Source organism: Canis lupus, chromosome 35 (assembly GCF_003254725.2).
Source record: "Canis lupus dingo isolate Sandy chromosome 35, ASM325472v2, whole genome shotgun sequence".
In the NCBI taxonomy this organism is placed as follows: domain Eukaryota; kingdom Metazoa; phylum Chordata; class Mammalia; order Carnivora; family Canidae; genus Canis; species Canis lupus.
This window is the reverse complement of record NC_064277.1, coordinates 2,266,892-2,291,051: the sequence shown is the minus strand read 5'-3', so window position 1 is coordinate 2,291,051 and position 24,160 is coordinate 2,266,892. Positions and strand designations below refer to the sequence as shown.

At 46.3% G+C, this 24,160-nt stretch overlaps 2 protein-coding genes across 4 annotated transcripts in view; one reads left to right on the top strand and one right to left on the bottom strand.

Moving 5' to 3' along the window:
• Nucleotides 1-24,160, top strand: part of GMDS (GDP-mannose 4,6-dehydratase) — a 575,388-nt gene that overhangs the window by 433,249 nt on the left and 117,979 nt on the right. The window lies entirely within an intron of this gene.
• Nucleotides 14,198-20,870, bottom strand: LOC112659437 (protein naked cuticle homolog 2-like). 3 transcript variants are annotated; one of them, XR_007408457.1, is made up of 3 exons: nt 17,895-20,870; nt 14,654-17,750; nt 14,198-14,542 (listed from the first exon to the last, which is right to left on the bottom strand). XR_007408457.1 is itself a non-coding variant. In XM_049106033.1 (2 exons), exons 1-2 carry the CDS (start codon nt 17,964-17,966, stop codon nt 17,148-17,150), a joined length of 675 nt encoding a protein of 224 aa, XP_048961990.1. In that variant the 5' UTR covers nt 17,967-20,870; the 3' UTR covers nt 14,198-17,147. The 3 variants fall into 3 exon arrangements, 1 of the variants encoding a protein (XP_048961990.1); XR_007408456.1 differs by having other exon boundaries at nt 14,198-14,802; nt 15,743-17,750; XM_049106033.1 differs by having other exon boundaries at nt 14,198-17,750.

The window sequence follows — 24,160 nt, the reverse complement described above, 5'->3', positions numbered from 1 at the left end:
TGGCTTCTAGCCGCCTGTGCCTGATACCAGCCTAGTCTGAATAAGATTGTTGTACATGTAAACTAGATACTAGATTTCAAAGGGACAGGAAAATGTAAAACATCTCAATTTTTATATGAATTACAGGTGAAACGACAGTATTTTGGATATATTAGATTAATATATTAAAATTTATTTTACCTTTTTGTTTTATCATGGGTAGAAAATTGTAAGGTACCTTTGTGGGTTACTATGCCCTCCTGGTAGACAAGGCTGTGTTAAGACATCGGGATTTCAGGGTTTGTCTGTTACAGCAGCACACATTACCTGGGCAAACAGCGGTCCGTTCAGAAGTCTAGCGTTACCCGGTCTCCCGGACCAGTGCAGGCCCTGTCCCCTATAATACTACTGTACGGTTTTCTCAGAAATTGATTTCTCCAGCATGAGATGTTATCTACATTCTTAAAACTTAAAATAAGCATCTTTTAATTTCTTAAGAGTTTGAGAATCTTGTTTTTTCTGTCCTGTCATCTAGAAATAAGAGAATTCAACAAAATACCGTCGTGGCATTCAGTTGCCATAGTGATGGTTAAATTACTGTCTTTAGGGAAATGAGGCCTAATAGTACAACCTGTTATAACTGTGTTTAACACTATGTCTTCCATCTGATAAAACAACTTTTTCTTGCTAATTATTAGAATTTTTATTAACCCACCATCTATATAGCTCTGTTTTTACTTTTTTATACTTCATTCCAAAGATTTATTAAGAGTACACATAAAAACATGTTTTTAATCGTGTTTTTCAATTATAGGCCATCTGGATTTGTTATGGCCAAAGAACTTCATGAATTATACTTCTAATCCTGTTTAGCTAATACAAGTCTCTGCTAGAAAATAATAGGTCAACTTCTTAGGACGTCAAGGTATTACTGCAGCTTTATCTAGCACATTTTTTATTTTAATCCTTGTCTCATCAGACTAAGACATCTTGTATGCTTTTTTTTTAGAGAAAAATTTATGCTGTAACACTGATTACTTCTGTATCAAAGCTACTCTAGGAAACTCTTTTTCTCTCTGTGTGCTTTCTGAATTATAATGTTTGAAATTTAGTTGCACAATTTTAATTTGTATTGATATGTTACAGTGATTGATTATTCAGATCTGCAAAGGCACATCTGTGATAAATCCAATGCAAAGAAAACTAGCCTGTTGTGTGTGTGGTCAGTCACATCCAAAAGAAGCAAAAATTCAACTTTGTAGAAGCAGTGACAGTGGTCTTGCCCTTTTCTGCAAAACAGTGAGTTAAAGATCCTCTTCATCCATCCACCCTAACGTGCCCTGTGCTCTAAAATTCCCTGTAATCTGACTCTCCTCTTTCCTTCTGTCTCTGGCCTCTTCATTTTCCTCCTTAGCCAGTTTTCCTTCCAGCAGCAGATAGTCCTAGTTCAGGCAAACACTGAACATCCTCAGGCGGTAATAGGGGAAGAAGGTTTGTGAAGACTTACAAGTGATCTTTTCTGATCACATACTATTGCACTCAGAAATTTTTTTTTTTTGCGATCACAAATAGCCTACGTATAACATGCAAAATGTGACTTTTATTACAGCAGATTTAACTTCTCATATTTTACTGATTGTCAACTAAAGTTGGAAAGGTTTTGTGTCTTTATTTTTTTTTTAAGACCAGCCCATCTATGCAATTATCACATATCCAGGGCTGGCCATAGCCCCAGGGGAAAGGGGCAGGACTTTATCCGTCACCCACACTAACCTTAATATGTTAACATCTCTTCTGTCGCTAAGTACTAGAATGCCTCTGTCCCTGGCAGGTGCATATTCGAAGTTCATTAATATGAATGAATGAGCTGCATTATCAGATAGCCGGTACCGATGTTTTCACATTTCTCCCTTTTATGTATATTCAGTAGTAATTCAATTGCAACTTCTTAAGATAGCAAAGCTGTATTTATTCCAACAGCCTTATCCTTACCTATGTAAAACGTCACAACTCTTCTTAAAGAAAAAAGAAAAGTTAACTTTATGCAATATGCATGTCATTATTTCAGTTCACGACTTTATCCAGATTTTACACTCCAAAAAGTAAGAGAACTATGCCCCTCCTTCGAATTCTTTGGACATGTGGCTTCTGAGCAATATGTAGCATTCGTCCGACATTTATGAGGTCAGGTCCCAGGGAGAGAAGCACCCTCAGGACGTGTATAGTTTTGCGGGGAACACACAAGCACACGGTTAAAATATCAGGGTCCAGTAAGACTCTACACCCCCTGTACCAGCAGCCCACCCAACCTCAGAGACAGGACTTCCCAACAGAAGGGATGTCAGGAGTGTCTGAGCTCATAACATCCTTTGAGTTGAGTGATCAAGTCCCCAGTCTTTCCACCAGTCAAGCCACTTTCTTAACCTCTCTGATCTCGGTTTTTGACAGGGAAGTCGTCATGCCTCCCTCTCAGTGTTGTTCTGAGAATTAGGCAAGGTAAAACGTGGCTGTGCATGGTCCCTGGCACACTGTAGGCATTTAGTAATGTCACCGTTTAACCCTTACTCATTCCTTCCTAGCAATTCCTAATGTCTCTTTGCCAAGACTGAGTTAAAATCAGTAAGCTTTAAGAATCAGACATTTAGCCCTGGGGTATTTCTATCCCAAGTCTTTTTTCAAAGTTATCTAATAACTTTTTAAAAAGTTATCCGGTCCTTCCTCAGGATAACTAAGAAGAAAAATGAATGCTCACAAACCTCGAATGGAAGATTCTTGCATTTGGTTATGTGTACCTAGAAACAGTGACTCTCAGAACACAACTACGTTTTGGGTGGGTTGGTTTGGATTTTTTGTTTTTCCCTCTTGCTTTTTAAGTACATATAACTAGGTTTTTTGCTAGGAATTTCTTTGGGGCTGAGCTAGAGTAAGGAAATAAATGAAAGAATTGGACCAAATTCTGTGAGTCTGGACTAAACCAGGCCAAATTCTCTTTCCCCCCATGCAGTTTCAATAGAATTCCATTGAATTAATTTTACTCGTAATAAAATCAGTTGTATTTCAAGCCTGCCTCCAGACTCTCAGATCCTTTTGATCCAAGCACAACAGCCTGTTGCTGTGCAGTCTGTTGAACTTGGCTGTGAGGGTGGGACAGGGGTTTGTGTTTGAAGTTAGCCCGTTCTACTGCTCATCAATATTTCAGGACAGCTGGGATTCTCTGAAAGTCAACTCTTGCCAAAAACAAGGGAGGAGGGGCGTGGGTTTGAGAGGACTGCGCTACTTCTAAATTATTATTCCTATAATACTATAAAATTATAAAAGGCTCCACAACCATTAAGAATATTGGAACCTGGTGACTCATCTTTCAGTATGAAGTTGAAAGGAAAGGAAGTTATGGCCAGCAGGGTTCATTCCAGAGGATATTCACAGTGGGACATTATTCTCCAAACTGACAGTACAGCGAGGTCCAGTCCACGTGGTAGAGCTGCCCCTGTCCCTCACGTGGGCTGGCCCGGCCTGGGAACAAGGGTGGACAGCGGAGGACAGCGGAGGGAACCCGGCCCGGAGCTTGACCTCCACACGTGGGGTCTGAAGCCTCCCTGAGGCTGATTCGGAGCGAAGCCACCAAGGAAGCAGTCAGAAGGTTCCAGAGGCAGCCTGAGCAGCAAAGGGCCGGGAGGCCACTCCACAGCTCAGAGAAACCCCACATGAGAGGCCCACACCAGAGAGAACGAGCAGAGGGCAGCTCCCTCACGGCCCCGGCCCCTCGCGGGGCCCTGAGTCAGCAGCAGGGACACCTGGAGGACCAGGAAGGCAGGGGCTTCCCTTGTGGGGTTCCTGTCGCCAATTCCTGAAACAAAGGCCATTTGCTCACTGTTGCATAGTTGGCAGGAGCTTTCTCCAACCAGCTTTCTGTGGTGGGCCTTCTCTCATCTCTGCGTCTTCCCACGCGAGTCCGTGCTCCTGGGCTTGGCGCAGCTCTAGCACACGTGGGGCTTCGTCCGCCTTCATCAGGTGCAGCAGTTGCGGAGAGAAATTGGCCTCCCGCAGGTAATTCCTCAAACTCCGATTGTGTGCGTCATGGGATATGACAGCAAAAGAAAACCCTGGCTCTGGTTTTTAAAACGTAAAGCTGGGTTTCTTGATAGGATGGTTTTTATACATGAAAAAAATGATGTGGCGAGATGATACTGCATCATAACGTCTACCGCAGGTCAGGGCTCCCCGTGGACCTTACACTTGTGAATCTCTGGTTGCAATCCAGTCCCTCTGGCTCAAAAGAAAAATCACCCTCGAGTAAAATAATGCAAAACAGGACGGCAAGGTCTTTCTCTAAGTCACATCCCCAAAGACCCTTGAGCTACTGTAGTGACCTGAGTGAGACGCTTGGGAAGGGACAGAGAGCTACGCAGCGTGGATCCTCATGGAAGTGCTGAGAAGGACTCCCTGGGCCTGGCGCCCACATCCCCAGCCCTTGCAGGGGGGAAGCCCCCTAACCAGGACATCCAGCCCCATGGCCGGGGAACAGGGAGGAGGAGGAAGCGGTTTATGTCCGAGGGCGACAGGCTCCTAGTGCCACGGAGGGGCTTTGCAGGAACGGAGCTTGGCGCGCAGGTGTGCAGCGCCTTCTGTCCCCCCGGCCCTCTGGGCCCCACAGGCTCCACTCCCTGTGTCCCCGCCGTGCTAGGTGCTCTCATGCGGTCCTCGGGAGAACCTCTGTGCTACTCGTCGTCTTCATCACTGTGCAGGTTAGGAAACTGGGGCTTAGAGAAGTGATTTGCCCAAAATATGAGAAATGGTTATTCAGAAACGAAGCTCTTAGTCATGTGTCCTCGAATCCAGGTACCCAAAGGTATTTTTTCATATCTGTGGACAATAGGCTGCAGGTGGACAGACAGATGGTATTAAACGTGTTTCTCTTTTTATATTTGGAGTTCCTCTATACTTGTGTGGCCCGAGGGAACTCTGGTGGGACGTGTCCCCAGAAGACTCAGGACTGGACTGTGCGGTGGGCCCGTTGGAGGACGTCGGGATCCTGCCCGGCCGTGCGAGGATGGGTTGCCGGCCTGTTGCTCCTGAGCCTGCCCCGCAGCTGGGGGCGGTGGCCCGTCTCGGGTCTGAGAGTTATCCACAGACCTCTGTTTGACTCATCCAGGGCCCTCGATAAGTGAAGGAAGAAATTGGATCCACCGGTGACATTTTTCTTTAACCTCGCTCGGTGAGCGGGACCGATGAGCGCACATACTGAGCTCTGCTCCCCAGCTGCCTACATACGGTTCTCGGTGGGGGGAGAGCAACAAAGGAGCACTTTCAGGACATTTCCTGTCCAAGGACATTCCTATTTACACAGACATGCACTCATCAAGAAGAAGACGGATGTCTCCACAGGGGTCAGATGCAGGGTCTCTCACTGGAAAATCGGAGGCTGGGTCAGAAAGTTTCCTTCCACAGTCACGGTCTCTAGAAGCTTCTCAAGTCACTCATGGCCCTTGAGTCACTTTTGAAGAGGAGTTGGAGGCAGAAAATCTGGGTGGAATTCAGGCCCTGCACCCACCAGGTAAATGACCGCGGGCCTCAGTGGGTCCAGCTGGAAGCAAAGGGGAAACGTCCAGCCCCAGAGGCTTTGGTCGGGAGACCTGTCGTCAGGGCCGGGTCGGGGGACAGCCCTGGGCCTGAGGGGAAGGAGAGCCCCATCTCTGAGGTCTCCCGCCAGGCGGCGTCTAGACTCTGTGACGGAGGAGCTACCGGCGTCGACCGCAAGGCAGACCTGCCAGTGAAGGCCCCCTGGACCCCAGACCCTGGGACCCCCCCAGAGCCCCCAGAAACCTGGCCCCCCAAACACCCCGGACCTCTGAGCCCCAGACACCCCCGGGTCCCCTGAACCCCGAGCCCCCGGCCCGCCTGCAGGGGCACCTGGCCTGTGGCCACCCTGCTCTGGCCTGGGGTGGAAAAGGAGTGGAGTGTTTTTGCTCTTTGGTTCTGTTTGTTGCTTGAGCCCCTGGACAGGCCTGGTCCCAGGAAGAGCCCGGAGGGTGGGCCAGCCTCTGCAAGGTGATGGAGGAGCCCTGCGGGGGGAGGGGGGCAGACAAACATTCTCAGGAAAAGAAAGGGAGAGAGAGAGGGTGGGAGGGAGGGAGAGAAGCGGAGGGGCCAGGTCGTGCCAGTGGAGCAGGACCGCTGGCCCCCCACTCAGCCGCCGCTGCCGTGCTGGGCTTGGAGGTCTGACCTGCGGACGTCAGCAGGCTCTTTCCTGGCTGGCAGGAAGGGAAAGTTCCCTCCAGTGACAGACAGAAATAATGGATTTGGGGCGAATCTCGGCCTCCAGAGGCCACAGTGAGAACTCCTGGAGGGCCACGTCCACCAATGTTACTCTAATCCCGCGGTCTGGGGCTCCGGGCTCCCCTCCGTTGGACGGCGTGTTTCACCAACTGGCCCATCTCGGATGCTGGAACTCTCCAGGCTGCCAGAGGTTCCAGGTCAGGAAACCGGCCCCTCCCCTGGAATTCCACAGCTCGGGCCGCCCCTCCTGCGTGCCTGCTGTTCCACTTGTCTGCTATCTCCACTGAACCTTTAACATCAGCTCATTTATCTTTCAGGTGTTATAATCATTGACTTCAATCAGTATTCCATTATCCTAAACAGGCAATTATCTACATTGTCACTTTTGCCTTTGCTCTTTTGACCCAGGGGTCACAGGGGCCCAAGTGTAACTGAATCCAGCAAAATTATTCCCTTACCTGTCATATAAATAGTCATCCCAGCAAAATGAGACCCAAGGGGGCTTTTCGAGAGGTGTTGAGAAGGCCAGTCTAACTCGATCCTTTATTCAGCTCTTTAAGGAATGCAGTACTGTTTTGGCACTCTATCAAAATAAAACAAAGTTCCATTTTTCAGCGTCTTTTTTTAAAGCATGCACCCCTGAGCTTACAAATGCTTCTTTGTGGCCTTCTTTATTGAAATTTCCATTCAGCTCTTCCATCTGTTAGCTGTGTTTACCACTATTTCTAGGGAAAGAATTCAGCATTTCACCTTTATTTGGGGTGTAAGGTCATAAAACTGCCTGGATTATTTCAGCTATATTTATTCCAAACTTAATATTGCTTCTTTAACAGGTTTAAAGCTTTTAATTCCCTGGTTCATTATTCACAGTGAGTAGTCTGAAGAGAACAGTTTGCGTTTTAAAACGAGGAAGGCATTTTATACCTTCTTGCTGTCCCTTCTTCACCCACCAAAGAAAACGTGTTCTACAAGTGTGAATTTTGTCCAGAGAACATCTAGCTGAGCTCCTCTCTTTCCTCCACACATGGCTGCTGAGTGTGTATTACTGCATTTCAGGAGCAGAGACTTGCACAACGTTCCCCTCTTTCCTAGAAGTACTACGGGACTCTGATGGTAGCAAACTCTCGTAAGACTGACGGTGTAACACGCACTCGCGGAGCAGGGTCTCCCAGGTGGAGCAGACGTGTGTGTATATTTACAGGCATATATGTGCGTGTGTCTCTGTGCATGTCTGTGTACACACGTGTATGTGTGCAGAGGTGTACTTGTACGTGTGTGTGTATATATATTTTTAAATTTCACAGAACAAGATGACTCAGCCTTCAGCTGTACATTTGAACTTAGAAATGCAAACCTGACTTCTTATTAGAATTGCCACATCAAAAAATTTTAAGTTTCACGTGTTTCCCATGAACTTCAAGGCTGCAGTGTAGAGTAGTGGAAAGAGCATTGCCTTTGAAGCGGGCAGACAGTAGACAAATTCCCAGGCTAATGACGAGGTGTATGATGTTCGCACAATAATGCATCCAATCTCCATTTCTTCTGCCATCAAATGGGAGCGACACAAACTATTAGCTGGCACTGCGAGCCTCGGGGCATATGTGAAGTGCCTGTATGGTGACCGGCACATGGAAGGTGTCCATCATGGGCTTTATTATTATTATGCCAGATTATCCAGAGTAAGAGGTGACTAGAATTTGGGTCTAAACCATTTGTTTTCACACTAGTGACTGACTGACACCTATCATCTGTGACCCTTTGTCAGATGGCCACCTACAAATGTTCCATGTTGTTGCTTCCTTGGTTGATGAGCCTTGGGCCATGTCCCCCATGACTTTGCAGATGTTGATGGAGAAGAGTGTCAATCTTCACCCTTATATTTGATCATTTCCTGTGTTAACAGGTTATGGGGGTAGGCAGTTGAGTGCCCAGATAGAAAAGAGCTAAAGCATGCTTCGGGGATTTGGTTAAATGTGGATTTTGATCCAGGAAGTCTGGGGTAGAAACTGAGATTCCATATGTTTGACTCGCAGGTGATGCCAGTTGCTGCTAATCCACAGATTATTCTTTGAGTGTCAAGGATCTAAGATTCCTCAAATGCTGTGTGGGATGTAAGGCTTTGTAACAACAGAAATACCTTAGATTTAAATGGAAATCTATGTAGTTTAGCATAATCAGTTTAAAAGGAAGGCAATAGCTCTCCCATGACTCAAAGGAAATAGAGAAATGGTATTTATTCTCTGTCCTCCCATGACTGGTTAAGAAAAGTCAGTATCTTCTTAACCATGTTGTGTTGTCAATTCCAGATTATGCATGGTTTTCAGGGCACGGACTGATGGAGGTACTGACTCCCTGAACCTAGCAGATTTACCAGCTGCCCATGCGGTTCCAGGATTATAGCAACGCAAGTGCCTATCCACACTCAGCAAAGGGGGGCCAGGTGACAAAACATGCGCTATATTCCTCAGTAGAATAGTGGCCATAAAACCCCCCAAACCTCCTGGGTCCTATTTTTTTATTCTTTAAAACAAACTATTCTTTTATTTCTTAAAAACAAACTATTCATTATAAAGACAGAGGAGAATAAACATTCATTTTAGAAAATCTGATGAAAAAAATACCCAACACATAGAAACAACCTCCTATCATTCACTTTAAAAAAAAATTATAGTGGGCAGCCCAGGTGGCCCAGCGGTTTAGCGTCGCCTTCGGCCCAGGGCATGATCCTGGAGACCCGGGATCTAGTCCCATGTCGGGCTCCCTGCATGGAGCCTGCTTCTCCCTCTGCCTGTGTCTCTGCCTCTCTCTCTGTGTGTCTTTCATGAATAAATAAATAAAATCTTTAAAAATAATAATAATAATAAATTTAAAAATTATAGGATAATTTCTCTGTATTTTAGAGAAAAATATTTTGAGTTGTAAGCAACATAAGTTTCTAGAGAGGGAAAAAAAAATGGTCCAGTCCCCTTCATCTCACTTCAGAGCAATAGGGCGGATAGTTGGCAAGGCTCCGCCTCCCCCCATCCCTGATTTCTGGAGCAGGGCATCAGGTCGGTCAGTGAATTTCTCTCTACACGCAGGCTTCAAAGACGGGATGTGTTTAGGCCCTGCCAAACATTAGCTCAGGGAAGCTTCAAAGTATGGTAGGTTCAAGTCCATCATGTGTGCTATTCTTATAGACAGCTTTGATCTGCATACTCATTAGGATAATTTTCCAGCAGGTTGCAGTAGAGCTTCATATTGTAACAATCCACATTTTATTGTAATTAAAGTTTTCCACTGAGTAAAAGGAAAAAGCACCTTTTCCTGTTGCACACAAAGATGCCTTTTGAGCTAGCAGCCACACCATGGAGTGGTAGTGATTGTCGTAATTAACATTTATGTAGTCTTGGCCTTTCAAAAATCTCCGAAGTCTATACGGGTAGACATGAGACCATTGTTGAGACCGAAGAAAATGAAGACACAAAGATGAGCCATGGGTCTTACTGCAGTTGCCCATAAAACTCCTTACTTCCAGCTGGGGCATCAGCTTGCTAGCAGAATTCAGCTCTTCTCTCGAAGACTCGGTATTTTTGCTTTTGGATCCCTGTGTCGTTTTATTTATTTATTTTTAATAATCACATTAGACGTTATGGACTTCAATTAACTAGTTTCCTCTAACAGATCTCTTCCTTTGGAGGAGGCCAAGGACAAGAGGCTGTCAAGTGGCCTCACCTTGGAAATCCCCAGTACCCTCCCCTGCCCCTTGCCGCTGGAATGGTCAATTAATTATGTGCCGGGTCCGAAAGAAATTTTTCCTTAGTCTGTTCTGGCTCCACCTTCAACTCTCTGAAACTCAGTTCCCTTTTCTTAATCTAAGGTCATCTAAGGTCTTGTGATACTCTAACATTATAAAATGCATGATTCAATCAGAGTAGCTGGTAAGGATTACTGCAGTAATTAAATATGAAAATTTGTTTATAAGCACAAAATAAAACTTTGGAAGCTATTCCTTTTTCAGTCTGGGTCAAGTAACTTCTACCCTGACGCGAGTTACCACGCTTTTCCGAAGTATAACTTGCACACATGTGTTTTCAATGTGAGCCATAGCTTGAAACATCTTTCCTAGATTTTTGGTGAGACAGGACGGAGTATGTGTTTATGCCCGTGTTTGTCTGTGTCTGCACATTTACGCACAGTCATCATTTGGGGATGCTGATGGGCCCTAATCCACTTTAATAGCCTAGTGAGAGATTGCATCATGTTTTGTTTTACAAAATATGAAAACTATCTGCAGCTGTGAAGGAATAACCCTCGTAATTCATCCGAGAGCCTGCCTCTCTTACTTATGGGATCTACTCCATATCTCATATCAACTCATTACTCTGTGTATCCTCCATGTATGCAGAAAGACCGCATGATAGATGCTGTACAAGGATGTTATTTCCACAAGAGGGGGAGGCTAAACCCTGTGACACAGGAGTGATGAGGCACAAGTGAATTAAGAAGACAGTATATCTCTCCACACCAGATAATATACTATCCTTTATTCTGTAGCTATATTTATATTAACAGTGTAGCTAAGAGGAGAGGAGAGGGAACTAGAATTCTTATGTTTTTAATTCATTTATTTATAAGGCCTTGTCGCCAGCATATTCAGTACTCTTTGGGAATTTTGCAAGGGAAAACAATGGTCATGGCCTTCGTTCACGACTTTCTTTAATTTTTATATGTTATTCCAATATTGATTTTAAATAGTTAAAGTCATCTCTGTGCTTTAAGTTTGAACTACTAGTCCAAAATTCAACTAATGTGTTTTTTCAAAAATGTATCATGTATAGCGATTTGAACTTTTGACCCAATAGTAAATATTTGAACTCAAAGATACTCATAAACTGTTAATGGATTTGATATTTTTTTTTAAAACAAGCTGAACCCTTTTATGTTAAAATCTCCTCTATTCTTTCCAAGGAGACTACAGTCTGATTAACTCATTCTTGGAAAAAGATATGACTACTTCAATAGAGTTTCTTCTCCACGTTGTCTCAAGAGGAAGTGACCGCGTAGAACTCGCATGTTAGGTGGACATTACTAATTGAGAACTGGGCCAGGCCATCCAGTAGCAGTTGGAACTGCTTACCGCTAGTTCTTAGCTGATAGCCGGCCTCTTTCAAAGTGGATTGCTCTCTTCTGTTACCCACGTACACTCAGATTTTCCTCTAGACGCCACACGTGCCCGTCCCGGTGGCAGCCCTCTCTTTTCATTTGTACAGCTCTGATTAGTGGGTCCTGGGACACCCAGAACCCTTTTGTGCAATGGCTTGGTGCAAGTAAGTACTGTTGACCCTCGAGCAGCACGGACTTGGACTGTGTGGGTCCACTCACACACAAACTTTCTTCGCTGTAGTACCATGCTGTAAATGTATTTTCCTTGTGCTTTTCCTAACATCTGTAGCTTACTCTGTTGCAGGAATACAGTGTAGAATGTAGGTGGCATAGGGAGTATATGTTCACTCTATGTGTTACCAGCAAGGCTTCTGCTCGACAGCAGGCCATGCGTAGTTACGTTTTCCGGGAGTCCAGAGCTCCATGCCGATTTTCACCTGGATGGTTGGTCAGCATCCCCAGCCCATGCGTTGTTCAGGGATGAACTGTACAAGTGCTTCTCAATCATTAAGAACACGTTTCTCTTTTTCCTTAGCATATTCCTTCCTTGCCCCATCCTCAGGAATTTAAAAGACAGAGAGTGCACATTGGGTTTTGATTTTGGTCTCCTGCTTTATTTTCCTTGTAGCAGTTAAGTGAAAATAGCATGAGATTCTGGAGATTACAAAAGGGCAGTGTGTACCTTGACGCACTCTTGTGCTGTTGTCATAAATATCATTCTTCTAGTCTGTCCAAATGTAAACCTCAGTAAGTGCAGGTTTCTGCTTGCACGGCTGTTCTTGCTGTTGCTCTTAGAAGCCAGCAAAAACCTCTTTGCCTCATCTCCCTTGTCTTTCCTACACTCTTAAGTTTCTCTTGAGACTGATCCTCTCCATATTATTTGTTCACACGTCCCAGAGAGCTCCTCTCTTTTTCCTTCTGTTGAATATTTATGATATGAATAGAGCTGGGCTCAACTACCCCCGCTGTACCCATAGATGCTGGTAACAAAGGATGTTCTCCTGGCTGGACATATCTGATGTTATAAAACCGTCAGTTTTCAACTGGACCACTTCTTACTTCTACCACTGTGGGACTTTGCAAATCAATTAACTGATCTCATCCATGGTTTTCTCAGGGATAAGAGTGAAACAATAACACGTGCTTATTTAGTTCTAAGTTTGTTGCTCTCGGGGGGGCGCCCCTGGGAGCCGGGTGTTTTAGGAAACATGTAGTGCTCTAAAACTGTGGGATTGGAACTGGGTAATTAATGGTAGCAACCATTTTATTGATCTATTACTATGTACCGGCCATTGTTATAGACACTTTACATTCATTTTCCAATTTACTTTTTTTGAAGCCCTCACAAGAGGCACTGTTACTCTTCTTTTACAGTTGCAGTGACTTGCCCAGCCTCCTAGACATTAAGTAACAGAGCTGGGATTCCACGTAGGGTCTGTCCAATGCCCAGGCTTTCCTCATGGTTTCTCGCTGTGTCCTAAGAGAAAGGGAAGACACAAGAAGCCACCATCAAAGCCATCCTCAGCGGGCTTCAGTTGAAAGTGAATATGGTTTGTCTGACTGTCCTGCAGCTGACACGCCCCAGGTGAATCATATTTTCAAGCTTAGCTATGTTAGCTTCAGAAGAATACAATGTTTGAGTGCCAGAGGAGGCACAGGTGTTTTAGCATATAATGTATGAGAAATAAGTGAATTTCAAAAGTGAGTATCTTATATATCTTTTACTTATGATATTTATTTAATTTTAGCTGATTTTATTTATGCGTCTTATGGACCAAATGAAGAATGCATTAAGTAAGTCAGAGCCCTTTGCTGCTGTACACAGCCTGGCAGATGCTTCTTTATTTATTATGTTGGCAGCTTTATTTTTTTAAAAGAATCATCATCTTATTCTATTTTTTAAAAGCCTTGGAGAGCAAGAGAGAGCGAGAGAGAGCACAAGAGGGGTGAGGGAGAAGGAGACTCCCTGCTGAGCAGGGAGCCCAATGTGGGGCTTGATCCCTGGACTCCAGGATCCTGACCTGAGCCGAAGGCAGACACCTAACTCACTGAGCCACCCAGGTGCCCCTAAAGAATCATCATTTCAAAAAATCCTTTCAAAACAGTTGATTGGATGCTTTCTGCCGAATGACCTTCTGCCCTCATTAAGAAGACCATTATGGATGCTTCTGATTAATTCTCCTCCTTTTCACTTCTACTTTCCTGGTAGTGGTTTTTGCTTTACTACTCAGTGGTTGGCTTTCAGAACAGGAAGGCAAGTTTGACTTCATAAAACCAACAACTAACATTTGCACAGTGGTTTGCCACTTACAAAGAAAGCACTGTTCACTCCTTTTGTCTCCCTCCCAGTGCTGGGGGTCACTGTCACAGGACTCCAGATCACAAACGAGGAAACTGCCATCCTAGGAATGCTTTCAAGCAGTTGTATTGACAGTGTCTACAGCTTCACCTGTATCTACTTCATGGTCCTCTTCTCCGCAGCAAGGACTATACACTGTATTTCTTGATCTCCCACACAGCTCACAGTGCAGTGCCTAAAACCTGACCTTTATGAGCAAAGGATCAGTGGAAATTGTAGTGTTTTCTAACCCAGGGTCCAGAGATGGTCTTTAGGGAATATATGTGAATCTCCTAAAAGCTCAGGCAAAAACGTGCCCATGCATGGGCTCACACAGATGCAAGTTTTTCAGTGAAGAAGGAATTCATCTTATTTTTCGGTTCTCGGAGGATTCCATGACCCACATAATGAGTCATGTTAATAATTACTGCTTTAAAAAATTAAACAGATAGCCACAAAATCTCTTAAGATTTTATTCAGCATTCGTAACAAAACATCAAAATCACCAGAAAGTTAGATTTAACCTCTGTGTGACTTAAAGGCTGTCAACATTTTATGTCTGAGTTAATTGATTTTGGTTTGTTAGAGCTTAAAACTAGCAAGGTTGAAGCTTGGGCTTCAGTCTTCCCATTTCCTAATTAACAGCACAGTTCTATGGCCACAGATTTCACTGAGTCACACCAGCCATCCTGAAAATGCCCATGGTAGATTTAAAAAAGGGCAGGGAGGACGCCAGTCCATTCCATCACCGTTTCCTGTATTCATATGTGCATTGCTTCGGTCTGAATGTGGCTTATATTTCAGCTGAGAAGTGATAAACACAGGCTTAAAAAGAAAAAAAAAAAAAAAGAGGAAATAACGAAATGCCCCCTCCCCCTCAGCTTTGAGAGAGTTTCCTAACCCAACTTTTGATACCCGAGATCTTTATTTTCTCGGAAGACATTACATATCTTCTGTTGCCGTGGGTGCTTCTTGAGGGTAGAGTGCCTTCTGTCTCCATAAATGTAGGATGGATTGGCCATCATCCGCTACGTATTCAGTTGGCGTCAGTCATTGTTGTGAGGCTGTAGTGAAGTAATTAGGGGCATGTTACACAGAATCATTAGTCCTCAAAATAGAGGACTTTCCTGGGAAGAGTTACATCGGCAGATAACCTAATGCAAACTATAAGAGACTAGCAAACAATTTTTATCACTGAGTACTTTGCTGTCTGTAGTAGTATAATCCGACAAAGTAGGCCATTGTCCCTCATCCAGGGCAATATTATCTCTCTGTATCTCTTACAGTGGTCAAGGGCTATGAAAAGGAATCCAAAGTTAAAAATGTCAACGAGGGCACGCACAGAGTGTTTTCAAGCGCACGGCGTAACTTTTAGTCTGCAGAATGTCAACAGATGAATAAACTGTGGATATTCAGAAGACACGAAAGATTTTTTAAATCAAAGCAAAACAATATACGTTACGGTGTAATAGCGAACAAGAAACACTTATTCATCAAAGAATCCGTAAACGTCGTACTTCCCTGGTTGAAGCAGAAGAGCTCTGGGATGTGCATCCAAGTCTGAATTCTTGGATCATGTGTTGGTCCTATTTCATAAACGGGCTGCACTGATACCTCTTTTTAGAGCTGTTCTTCTAATTAAATATTTTAGAGCAAATGATAAAATGGTTGCCCTTGCACTTTTTGAACAGATCTTATTAATTGTACCGTCATTCTAAATATTTACAATGTGTTCTTTCAAATATTTGTGGATATAATAGAAAGCATGTCCCTATGACATTATAAGGCCTTACTGAATTGACATTAGATATTCCCATGTTTACACACCTACATATGGTTAATGACTCATGTTACCTATTAAAGCTTCCTGTTTCCTAATTTAAAAGATATTTAAAGACCGAAGTACCAAACTGTTTATTTTTGGCCTTGGGATCTCACTGCTTCATATAGTAACACACAAACAGGCTAAATACGCATTTCAACACCAGCAAACCCACATTTTACCTTTATTATGCAACAGAGATTTGGTCAGCTGAGGTCAGGTTGGGCCCTTCACATCGCTGGCAGTGGAGCCGGTGAACCCTGTCGCAGAGAGGAGAGTCGAACACAAACACTGAGCATGTCTACAGCGGCTTAGGGCGGGGATTAACTTGGATCACCTAGTCTTCTGCTTTTAATGAAATTCTCTCCCTTGTATTTTCATGTTTGGAAGAGAGTCCAGAGTTATCTCATGCTAATTTAGTCAGGCAGTGCCCTCCGGGGATGTCACAGGCTTCCCTGACCTCTCCAGAGAGGGATTCGGGGAAGGGATGAGGAGAATTAAACATTCCTGAGAAATTGGAAAGCAGCAGCCCCCAGAGAATCTGCAGAGAAACTCGCCCAGACTCCGCTGGCAGATCCTCGAGGCACCTTTTCAGCACTTGCTTGACGTCTCTCTCAGCCCCTCGGGCCTGGCTCCAGGGCCGTCGGGGCGTCGGGCCCCAGGGAGGTGGCGGCCGGGCCCTCGCGGGGAGCCGCTCCGAAAGGTGCCCGGGCCACGCTGCAGGCCGCAGAGTTCTGCTTGGCGCGTCCTCTTGCCTTTTTTCCCCTTTTTTTCTTAACCCCAAATGTACTTTAGATAAGCTGGTATTTTTACTTTCCAAACGCGGAGTTCCCTGGTTCCTGCCGAGCGCGCTCTGGCCCGGGGTGGCGGTGGTCGCTACGCACCGCACGGCCTCTGCAACTGATTATTCCGTAATCATATTAGCTGTTTTACAAAGGGGGGTTTTCTCTTGTGCATTTAATGAAATTTGGGGCGAAGGGGGCTTGGAAAGTACGTTCCGGTTTTAAAACTGTATTCTCTTTGTGGTTTATATTCCCTATAGGAAGAATTTCAGAAAAGTAGGAAAACATTTCTTAAATGTGGCATCTAGATTGTAAACAACTAACCAAGGAGCGATAGCTTCAGTCTGTTTTCCGGGAGAGCCGTGTTTTCTGATAAACCAAATGAAGTCCGGTGCGCCCTGTGCGCCCTGCGGTGGATGTGCCAGGAGAGCCCTGGGGTCAGATCCCTCCCTCCGGGAGCACCCGCCGCCCCGGGGCGCTCGGCCCTCCTCTCTGGGGCGCCCTTGGTCCCGGTGACACGTCGCACTGTTGAAGCTGACAGTTAAAATTTGAGAGGGTTTTGTTGTTTTCATTTTTTTAATGTGACTCCCAGTGTTTAGCATCTCAGATCCGCGACCCCTGTAAGGAGCCGCCGACCGGGGGCCTGGCCCGCGCCCCGCAGGACCCGAGCCGGCCTTCCAAGTAGATGGCCCGTCCGCCGGGCGCTTCCTCCTGACCACGTGCGTGATAAATGCTGGCAGAGAAGTGTGCCCTTTCTGCACTGTTCTCAGCAGGCTCCCCGCCCTTTGCTCCCGGCACGGTGGCCTCAGGGGCTGCGGGCCCGCAAGGCTTGGCCTGTCGTGGCCGGGGCCCGCGGGGACAGGTTCCTGGTCTCCGGAAGCCGGGCAGTGCTGTCCGAGGCCCCGGGGTCAGCTTGCACCTGCCGCGCCTCCCCCGTCCCAGTGTCTCTGTTCTGATGATGATGATGATGATGATGATGATGATGATGATGATTCACCGACTCAAAGGTGTCAAGGCGCTGGGGACCCACGCAGGGCCGCCGATCCCCTGCCCGGGGCGCTCCCATGGCTGCCCCCAGCTTGGGCCCAGGTCCCCAGTGCAGAGCTGGTGTGGGGATGGGGATGGGACAGGGCTGGGGACGGGGTGGGGATGGGCCAGGGACGGGGACAGGATGGAGATGGGATGGGGACGGGGACAGGGACGTGCCAGGGATGGGGTCAGGGACGGGCTGTGGCCCCCCGCCAGGCCGAGCCGTGCGCCCCGGGCCCTGCAAACCTGACCCGGCCGCGGCTGCATCTGGACGAGGTGCGTTGCATGGGAAACTGGCCCGGGCCCCGGACACCTGCCTTCTGTTCCTGCTCCTGCCACCGCGTGACCCGCGCCCCCCAGCGAGGCTCAGTTTCCCCATCTGTGAAATCAGACCAGGAAGCGACTGCCGTTTGTAAGGAACGGAGGGAGCTCACCTGAGGATCCCCACCAGAAGGAGGGGCGCGGAGGCTTTCCGTGGGCCCGCTCCTCCTCCTGCGGGTCATTGCCCCCCGCGGCCCCTTACCTGTCCGCAGCAGCCTCCCAGGCCACGGCCTTCCTGCTGCCTGTTCAGGGTCGCGTTTCCCCTAACCTTCATGTTGCCACCATCCCCTGCTTGGGGAAGACAGCCCGCCGAGGTAGCCGCTCCCGAGGCCAAAATAAACCATGAAGTTTGGAAACACTTAGACCAAGATAATTAGGGAAATGATGTTAAATAAAAGGTGGCATTAGAGCTGTTATTATGCGTAAGTTAGAACCCAGTTCCAGAAAGCACTATCTCCAGTTAACTGATCCCTTTTAAAAGGTCTTATTTTGTTCCTTTAAAGATTTCATTTATTTCAGTCTTCTGATCACTCCTCCATTCAGGCTCTACTAATGGGTTTCTCTTCTCCATTGAGAATCATATTGGAAAAAAACCTCTGTCAACAACTGTGTACTGTTTAGGAACACTTGAACAAAAGAACACTACCCAACAACAATCAATGAAGCTAACTATTCCGAAAAAAAAATACTTGAAGCCCCTCTAAAACATCTACCTGTATGTATAATACAGATCTACTTTCCTGAAATAGCAGAAACCCGCATATAAGACAAATATACAAGTGGCCAGGATTTTTGTGCTCTTTCAGAACTTGAATATAACTGACCTATTTTGGGCAAGGAATCAGAAATTCTTAAGAATGGAAATGTTGAAACCCCAGATTCTGTTCTGAAACACATTTTTTTTAAAGAATTAGTTCACTGAAAAATGCTGTGTTTTAAGTATAATAACAGTCAATGGAATTATCACATCATATCTCAGTGATCGTTATGGAACACTGATCTCTTAGGCATTAACCCAGGAATTTTCTCCAATAATATTATCGTTTGTAACAGCAATAACATTCAGTAGATCACAAAGTGCTTTCAATAGATTATCTAATGGGATACCCAAAACCCCGTAACCTGTGTAAGAAAATCAAGAGTGAAATAAGTGGCTGACCTCAAGTGACAAGCCCAGAGTCTTAGGACTTCTGTCCGAGTTCTTTTCACTACATAATATTAAGACTGTCCTTATGACTGCCTATTTTCCTGTAAAAACAGTTCATTTGCAAAGGCGAATAAACATACAGCCTTCATCTCTGCGATTCTCGCAGCTCCCACATCCAGCTCCAGGGCTTCATTTCCAGGGTGTGTTTGGTATTCAGTCTCACACCACAGCCCCAGTTCTAAAGAATTGTCTCCTATCTTGTATGAAAGTACCCAGGTGCTCATAGGAAAAGCTCCTAAGATCGCAGCACTGTTTACTGCTGGGAATAAGATCATTAAAAAAAATAAAAAATAAAAAAATAACAGAAAATACTTTTCTTTTCTTGGCTCCTTCGGTCTTAACCTCCACCTCTAGTGGCTCCATGAGGAGCTGAATCCGCTGAGAAGCAGGCGGTTCTGTGATGCCCGGTTCTGTTCTCCCACGACCCTCCGGACTGGCAGGTGGGGTGCTGGGGAGGAACGGCTGTTCTCAGCTACAGTGGACGGGAGTTTCAGCAGGTGGTGCTGCTTTCCTCCAACCGGACAGGACATCTGTGCCCCCCAGGCGGAGGGGGGGGTGGGCATTAACCATTACTAGCAAACATCCAGTAACTTGTCCTTTTTTCTCAATGGTGCCAGCAAAGTTTTAAACCAATCTGATATTGAGTTGGAGACAAGAGTGAGTCATGCAAACTGAGAAACTGGTTCTCATTGCTTTATGGGTCATCCGGCCAGCAGGATGGCTGGGATGTTCCCTCCCGGGTAAACCTGCAGTCCGTTTCACTGATAGAAATACAATGCTTGATTTTTTTCCCCCCGTCCCTGTTTGTTCTGGAGTCCGTCACACATAGGCAATCTATTTGAAAGGAAAAAGAAAGGCAGGAACAATTGTGTAACTGTCACGACAGCCAAGCATGTACATTCTCTCCCTGACCAAACCCTTTAATGTCTGTGGACACATGCTTCTGGAGGCCTAAGCAGATAGTGAGGATAGTGCCCTGGGACTAGAGGATTTATCACTTGGCAGCTGGTTTACTTGTGGGGAGACACTGGGAATTTATCTCCGTGCCCTTGGAGAATTGCTTTACTGATTGTCTTTCTTAAAGACTTAATTCGCTGATTCTTCAGCCCACTTACTACTACATGGTCCTCTCCCTGGACTTTGCACTAAATTTGTTCTTTTTAAATTTTGTTCAAGAGGATTTATTCCAGAAGACACACCCTGAATGTTGGAGCTGGCCTAACAGGAAAGGACTCCTTATTTTAGTGTCACATCCGTGGATGACCCGATGGCCCACGGTGGGCAACGTCTTAGAATATGGCCTGAAGCTCTGACAGCACTGGTCACCCTCACCCACTTGCGTTTGTCCTTCTATGATCTTAGAAAGACTTTAGTAGAAATGGGAGCTGCGGATTTGCCTATCTTCCAGAGCAGTCAAGGCACACTGAACATTCCGCCTGCGGACACCTTAGCGCTTGAAGTTACCAGCTTTTTGGATCCATGTTCGGCAGCTGCTCCTTGCATCGAGGGCGCTGCTTGCAAAACAGCTACCGACATTACCTAGCGTCTCAGAGAAGACAAAGATCTCGTTTCGAAGTGGTATCAGGTCGAGGGCTTCTAAACACCGTTGTACTCTCAGTAGGTGCAACGAGACGGAGCCCCTGTCACGTTCCCTGGAGGGGCGCACAGGCCCGTGCGGGTGAGGCGTCTAGCACGCTCGGCTGGAGGACCCAGGCGCTGCACAGCTCCCGGGGGGGGTCCGACGGTGGAGTTAGCGTCTGTCTCTCGTAGGGGCCGCTCCCCAAGTGCTCTCTTGCTCTGAAAGCTGGAGACAGAAGGGATGAGGCGCAGATGGTCCCCAGCCAAGGCTTGCGTCAGGAGCCCTCGGTGCTCAATAAGCACATTGTGGCGGTTGTCTCCTCGGCGAGCTCCTGCGTCTGCAAGCCGGCACTTGACTCGAAGGGCCTGTCTGGCGGCTCGCCTGCGAGCGTGGCCTTTGCTCGGCTGTCCCGGCGCCGGGTCGGGCCCGGGGGCGGGGTGGGGGCTGCAGCCGGGACAGGCCCTCGTCCCCGGGAGCCCCGAAGCGGGCCCTGGTTGCCCTCAGCACCGGGGTGGGCGCAGACGGCGACGGGCGCTGCAGGAAGGCCGGTGGGAGGAGGGCCGCCCGGTCCCCACGCTCATTGTCGGGCGACGCCGGGGTTCTGGCTTTCTCTGTCATCGGTGTAGACCGTGTTGTGATTCACGCCAGGATCCCCGAGCTTCCTCTTCAGGGGTTCGTGTCCTTTTGTAGACTTTCTGTTTCACTTTCAGGGAACTGGAGTCCCTGCCTCCTGTAGTGGAAGTCGGGCTGTCCCGGGCTCCACGCTGCTTTCAACCTCACCAGTTGTGGGGTAAATAAACCATTGTGTACTTGGGAGGAAAAAAAATTGGCAGAAAAGCAGAATATTGTTAGACTCTTGCTTTTCATGGGTAGTGAGATTTCCCAACTGGAGCGTCTCTGTTGTGTTTTGCCCCTGGCTAACATCTGAAGATCAGTAATAAAGCTCTATGCAAATACTTTCATGTATTTAAAGAACAATATTTTGACACTCATTGACACAAGCAAAAAAATACAACACTAAATTAGTGTTCAGGAAAACAATGAAGACATTGTTCATTCATATGAAGTGAATGTGAAAAATGTTGTGTTATAGTAACAGAGAAGATCTCTTGCTCCTCAGCTCTTGACCTTTAGCGTTTGCTAAATGACATTACTTATGGAGTTGCGTAGTAATGGACAATTTTTTATTGTTAATAACGGATCTCGAGCAGTCACTGATACTCGTCAGACTCCTGGAAATTTTAGTCACCAAAAATAAATGTTTATCCTCCAGAGTCTGGTAATTTGAGGTGAGCTTCACTAAAGATTTTTAGAAATATTTCTTGAACATTTTAGAATTTCCAAATACCTGATAAGTTAAATATTTGGAAAATGTTAACTTAATGTATTAAAGGCTTGTTTTTCTAGATTTCACCTGGATTTATAAATGCTCCCTCCAAAAGTCTCCTGTCACCATCTATGTGTTTTCAAAATAATTGAACTTTTAGGAGCACTCTTGATTTTTTTTTTTTTTATTTGGAGAACACAAAGGGGCTTTTTGTTCAATTTTCAGTAGTATGGAGGGACTCTTTTTGGAGGGAAGGTTGTCCCTAAATTATTGCTTTTTATATATAGTGGAGTTTCTTTCTTCCCCTATCACCAGGCTCCAATATTGCTGCTACAGTAAATGTCTTAAATAAAACGCTTCCCTTTTCATCTCATTCAGTAAAGGACATTACAGAGTCAGCATCTAGGAAATAATTATGATTACAGAAGCGTTCTGCTCATGGATAAGATCAAGTCAATAAGGGCACTTTGACCTCCCAAAAGAACAGCACTGTTTATGTTGGGATCTTCTTGTATTTAGCAACCCAGAATTAAAGGCATAATGATGAAATCCAAATCCATTCAAGTGTAGTTTTAAGAGTGTTGAGAGAGTGACTTTCAATTTGAAATCCTGATTTTTGTGAAGGAGGACGTTGTGGAGAAACACGTTTGAAATGAGTTTACATGCCCAGGTTCAATGAGACACTGCCTTCCGGTTGGAAAGATGGTCCGTGCGTCCTAGCCGGCCGTCTCCAGAGGAGCCCAGGCCCGGGCAGTGAGCGTGTGTGCTCACTGGGATTACGACTCAGGCGAGGAGTCCTCTGAACCCTCCGACTCCTCCCTTGCGCTCCCGTGCCTCCTTTCCTGCTGGCATCTGTCTCACTGGCCTTACGTCGCTGGGGCTGCTGTTGGCCCCCGGCAGCCTTCTGCGTGGATTCGGAGGCCTGCCCCCAGGGGTGCCCTGTCGCCTCTGGAACTGCCTCTTCGCACCGAGTACAGAGCCTGGGACGTGGTGGGTCCCACACACTCAGACTCAGCAAAGTTCCGAGAGTCCTGTTCCATCTGCAGCTGTCATCATCTCAGTTCATTGGCACGAGAAGCAGAAGCCAACTCAGAGAAATTCAAGGAAAAAGAGATTTATCGTAAGAGTATCGGGGTACTTGACAGGAACTGGGAGGTGAAGTCTGCTTTCCAGTTTGTCTGTGCGTCTCCCCACTCACTGCCCCCCAGCCTTGTAGTCTGTCTTTTCTCACTCCTCCACCCAAACACGCGTCTGTGCTTGGCTCCGCGTCTCCCGCAGGCCGTCCCTTGGCCTCAGCGGCACTGGCTGACCCAGTGGTGCAGCACCCGTGCTCAGTGCGCTACCACCCGTTCAGTCTCTGGGTCTCCTGCTGGACTCTTTGGAGGCTCTCACTGGCCCAGAAGACGTCAGGTCTGCATCCATGATAAGGGAGTGGGGAGGAGAGTCCGTCTAGACCCAGGCCACCTGGCTTACCCATGGCTTCCTGACCCGCGCCCTCAGCAAGAGCTGTGGATAAGGATAGTCACGCCTGGGAGAAAGGTTTTAGAACGCGTCCACACCTACTGTCATCTGGGTACTGCTGGGGTTTATGTCTCAGGAGTTCTTTCTTAAATCAAATGTTGAACTTTAAGACACTCTTCATATATACATGTTGGCGGTCCATAAGCCAAGCGTAGCATCCGCCTTGTTTATCCTCCCCTGAGATACTGTCAGACTGTAGCAGAGCGCCCGGCACCTGGCACCCGCACCCACATTTTCCATGAATACCAACTGGGTCCCCAGGCTAGCCCACAGCCGTCCGTGCAGCTATTCCTAACAACCATTTCTAATTGAATTTTTACATGAAGATGCGTGTTTATCTAATGCAGTAAAAAGAATGCTAGAAGGGGAATCAAGGGTCTACTCCCAGCTCTACTAACCAAGTATGTGACTTTAAGTCACGTAATCTCCCTGGTTTCAGTTGCTTCACCTCTAAAATGAATTGAATTGGATGAGAACATCTCTGAGGCCCCTTCCAGCTATAAAATTCTGTGGCTCTGACTAATAGAATCAGGATTAAGTTCACTCCACCCTTTCAGTCCTCCCTCCCCATGCCATATATGGGTGCAAAAATTTGATCATGGAGAGAAACTAGATCCTCCCAGGCACCAATAACCCTCGCAGGCTACGTAATTATCGTTGTCACCATCATCATCATGATACCTAATAGTCTTTAAACACTCACTATATCCCAGGCACTGTTCCAGGCACTTTACCTATATTGACCTATTTAATCCTAAGAACAACCGTATGAAGTAAGTACTATTATTATTGTTCTGAGGAACTGGAAGATTAGAGAACCTGCCAGAAGTTACC

Excerpts from the sequence above, each read along its gene's own strand:
- LOC112659437 (XM_049106033.1), bottom strand. The coding sequence starts at position 17,966 with ATGAAGGTTAGGGGAAACGCGACCCTGAACAGGCAGCAGGAAGGCCGT. Across the intron at positions 17,751-17,894 it reads TGGGAGGCTGCTGCGGACAG|ATGGGGAAACTGAGCCTCGC; the intron begins GTAAGGGGCCGC and ends CTGATTTCACAG.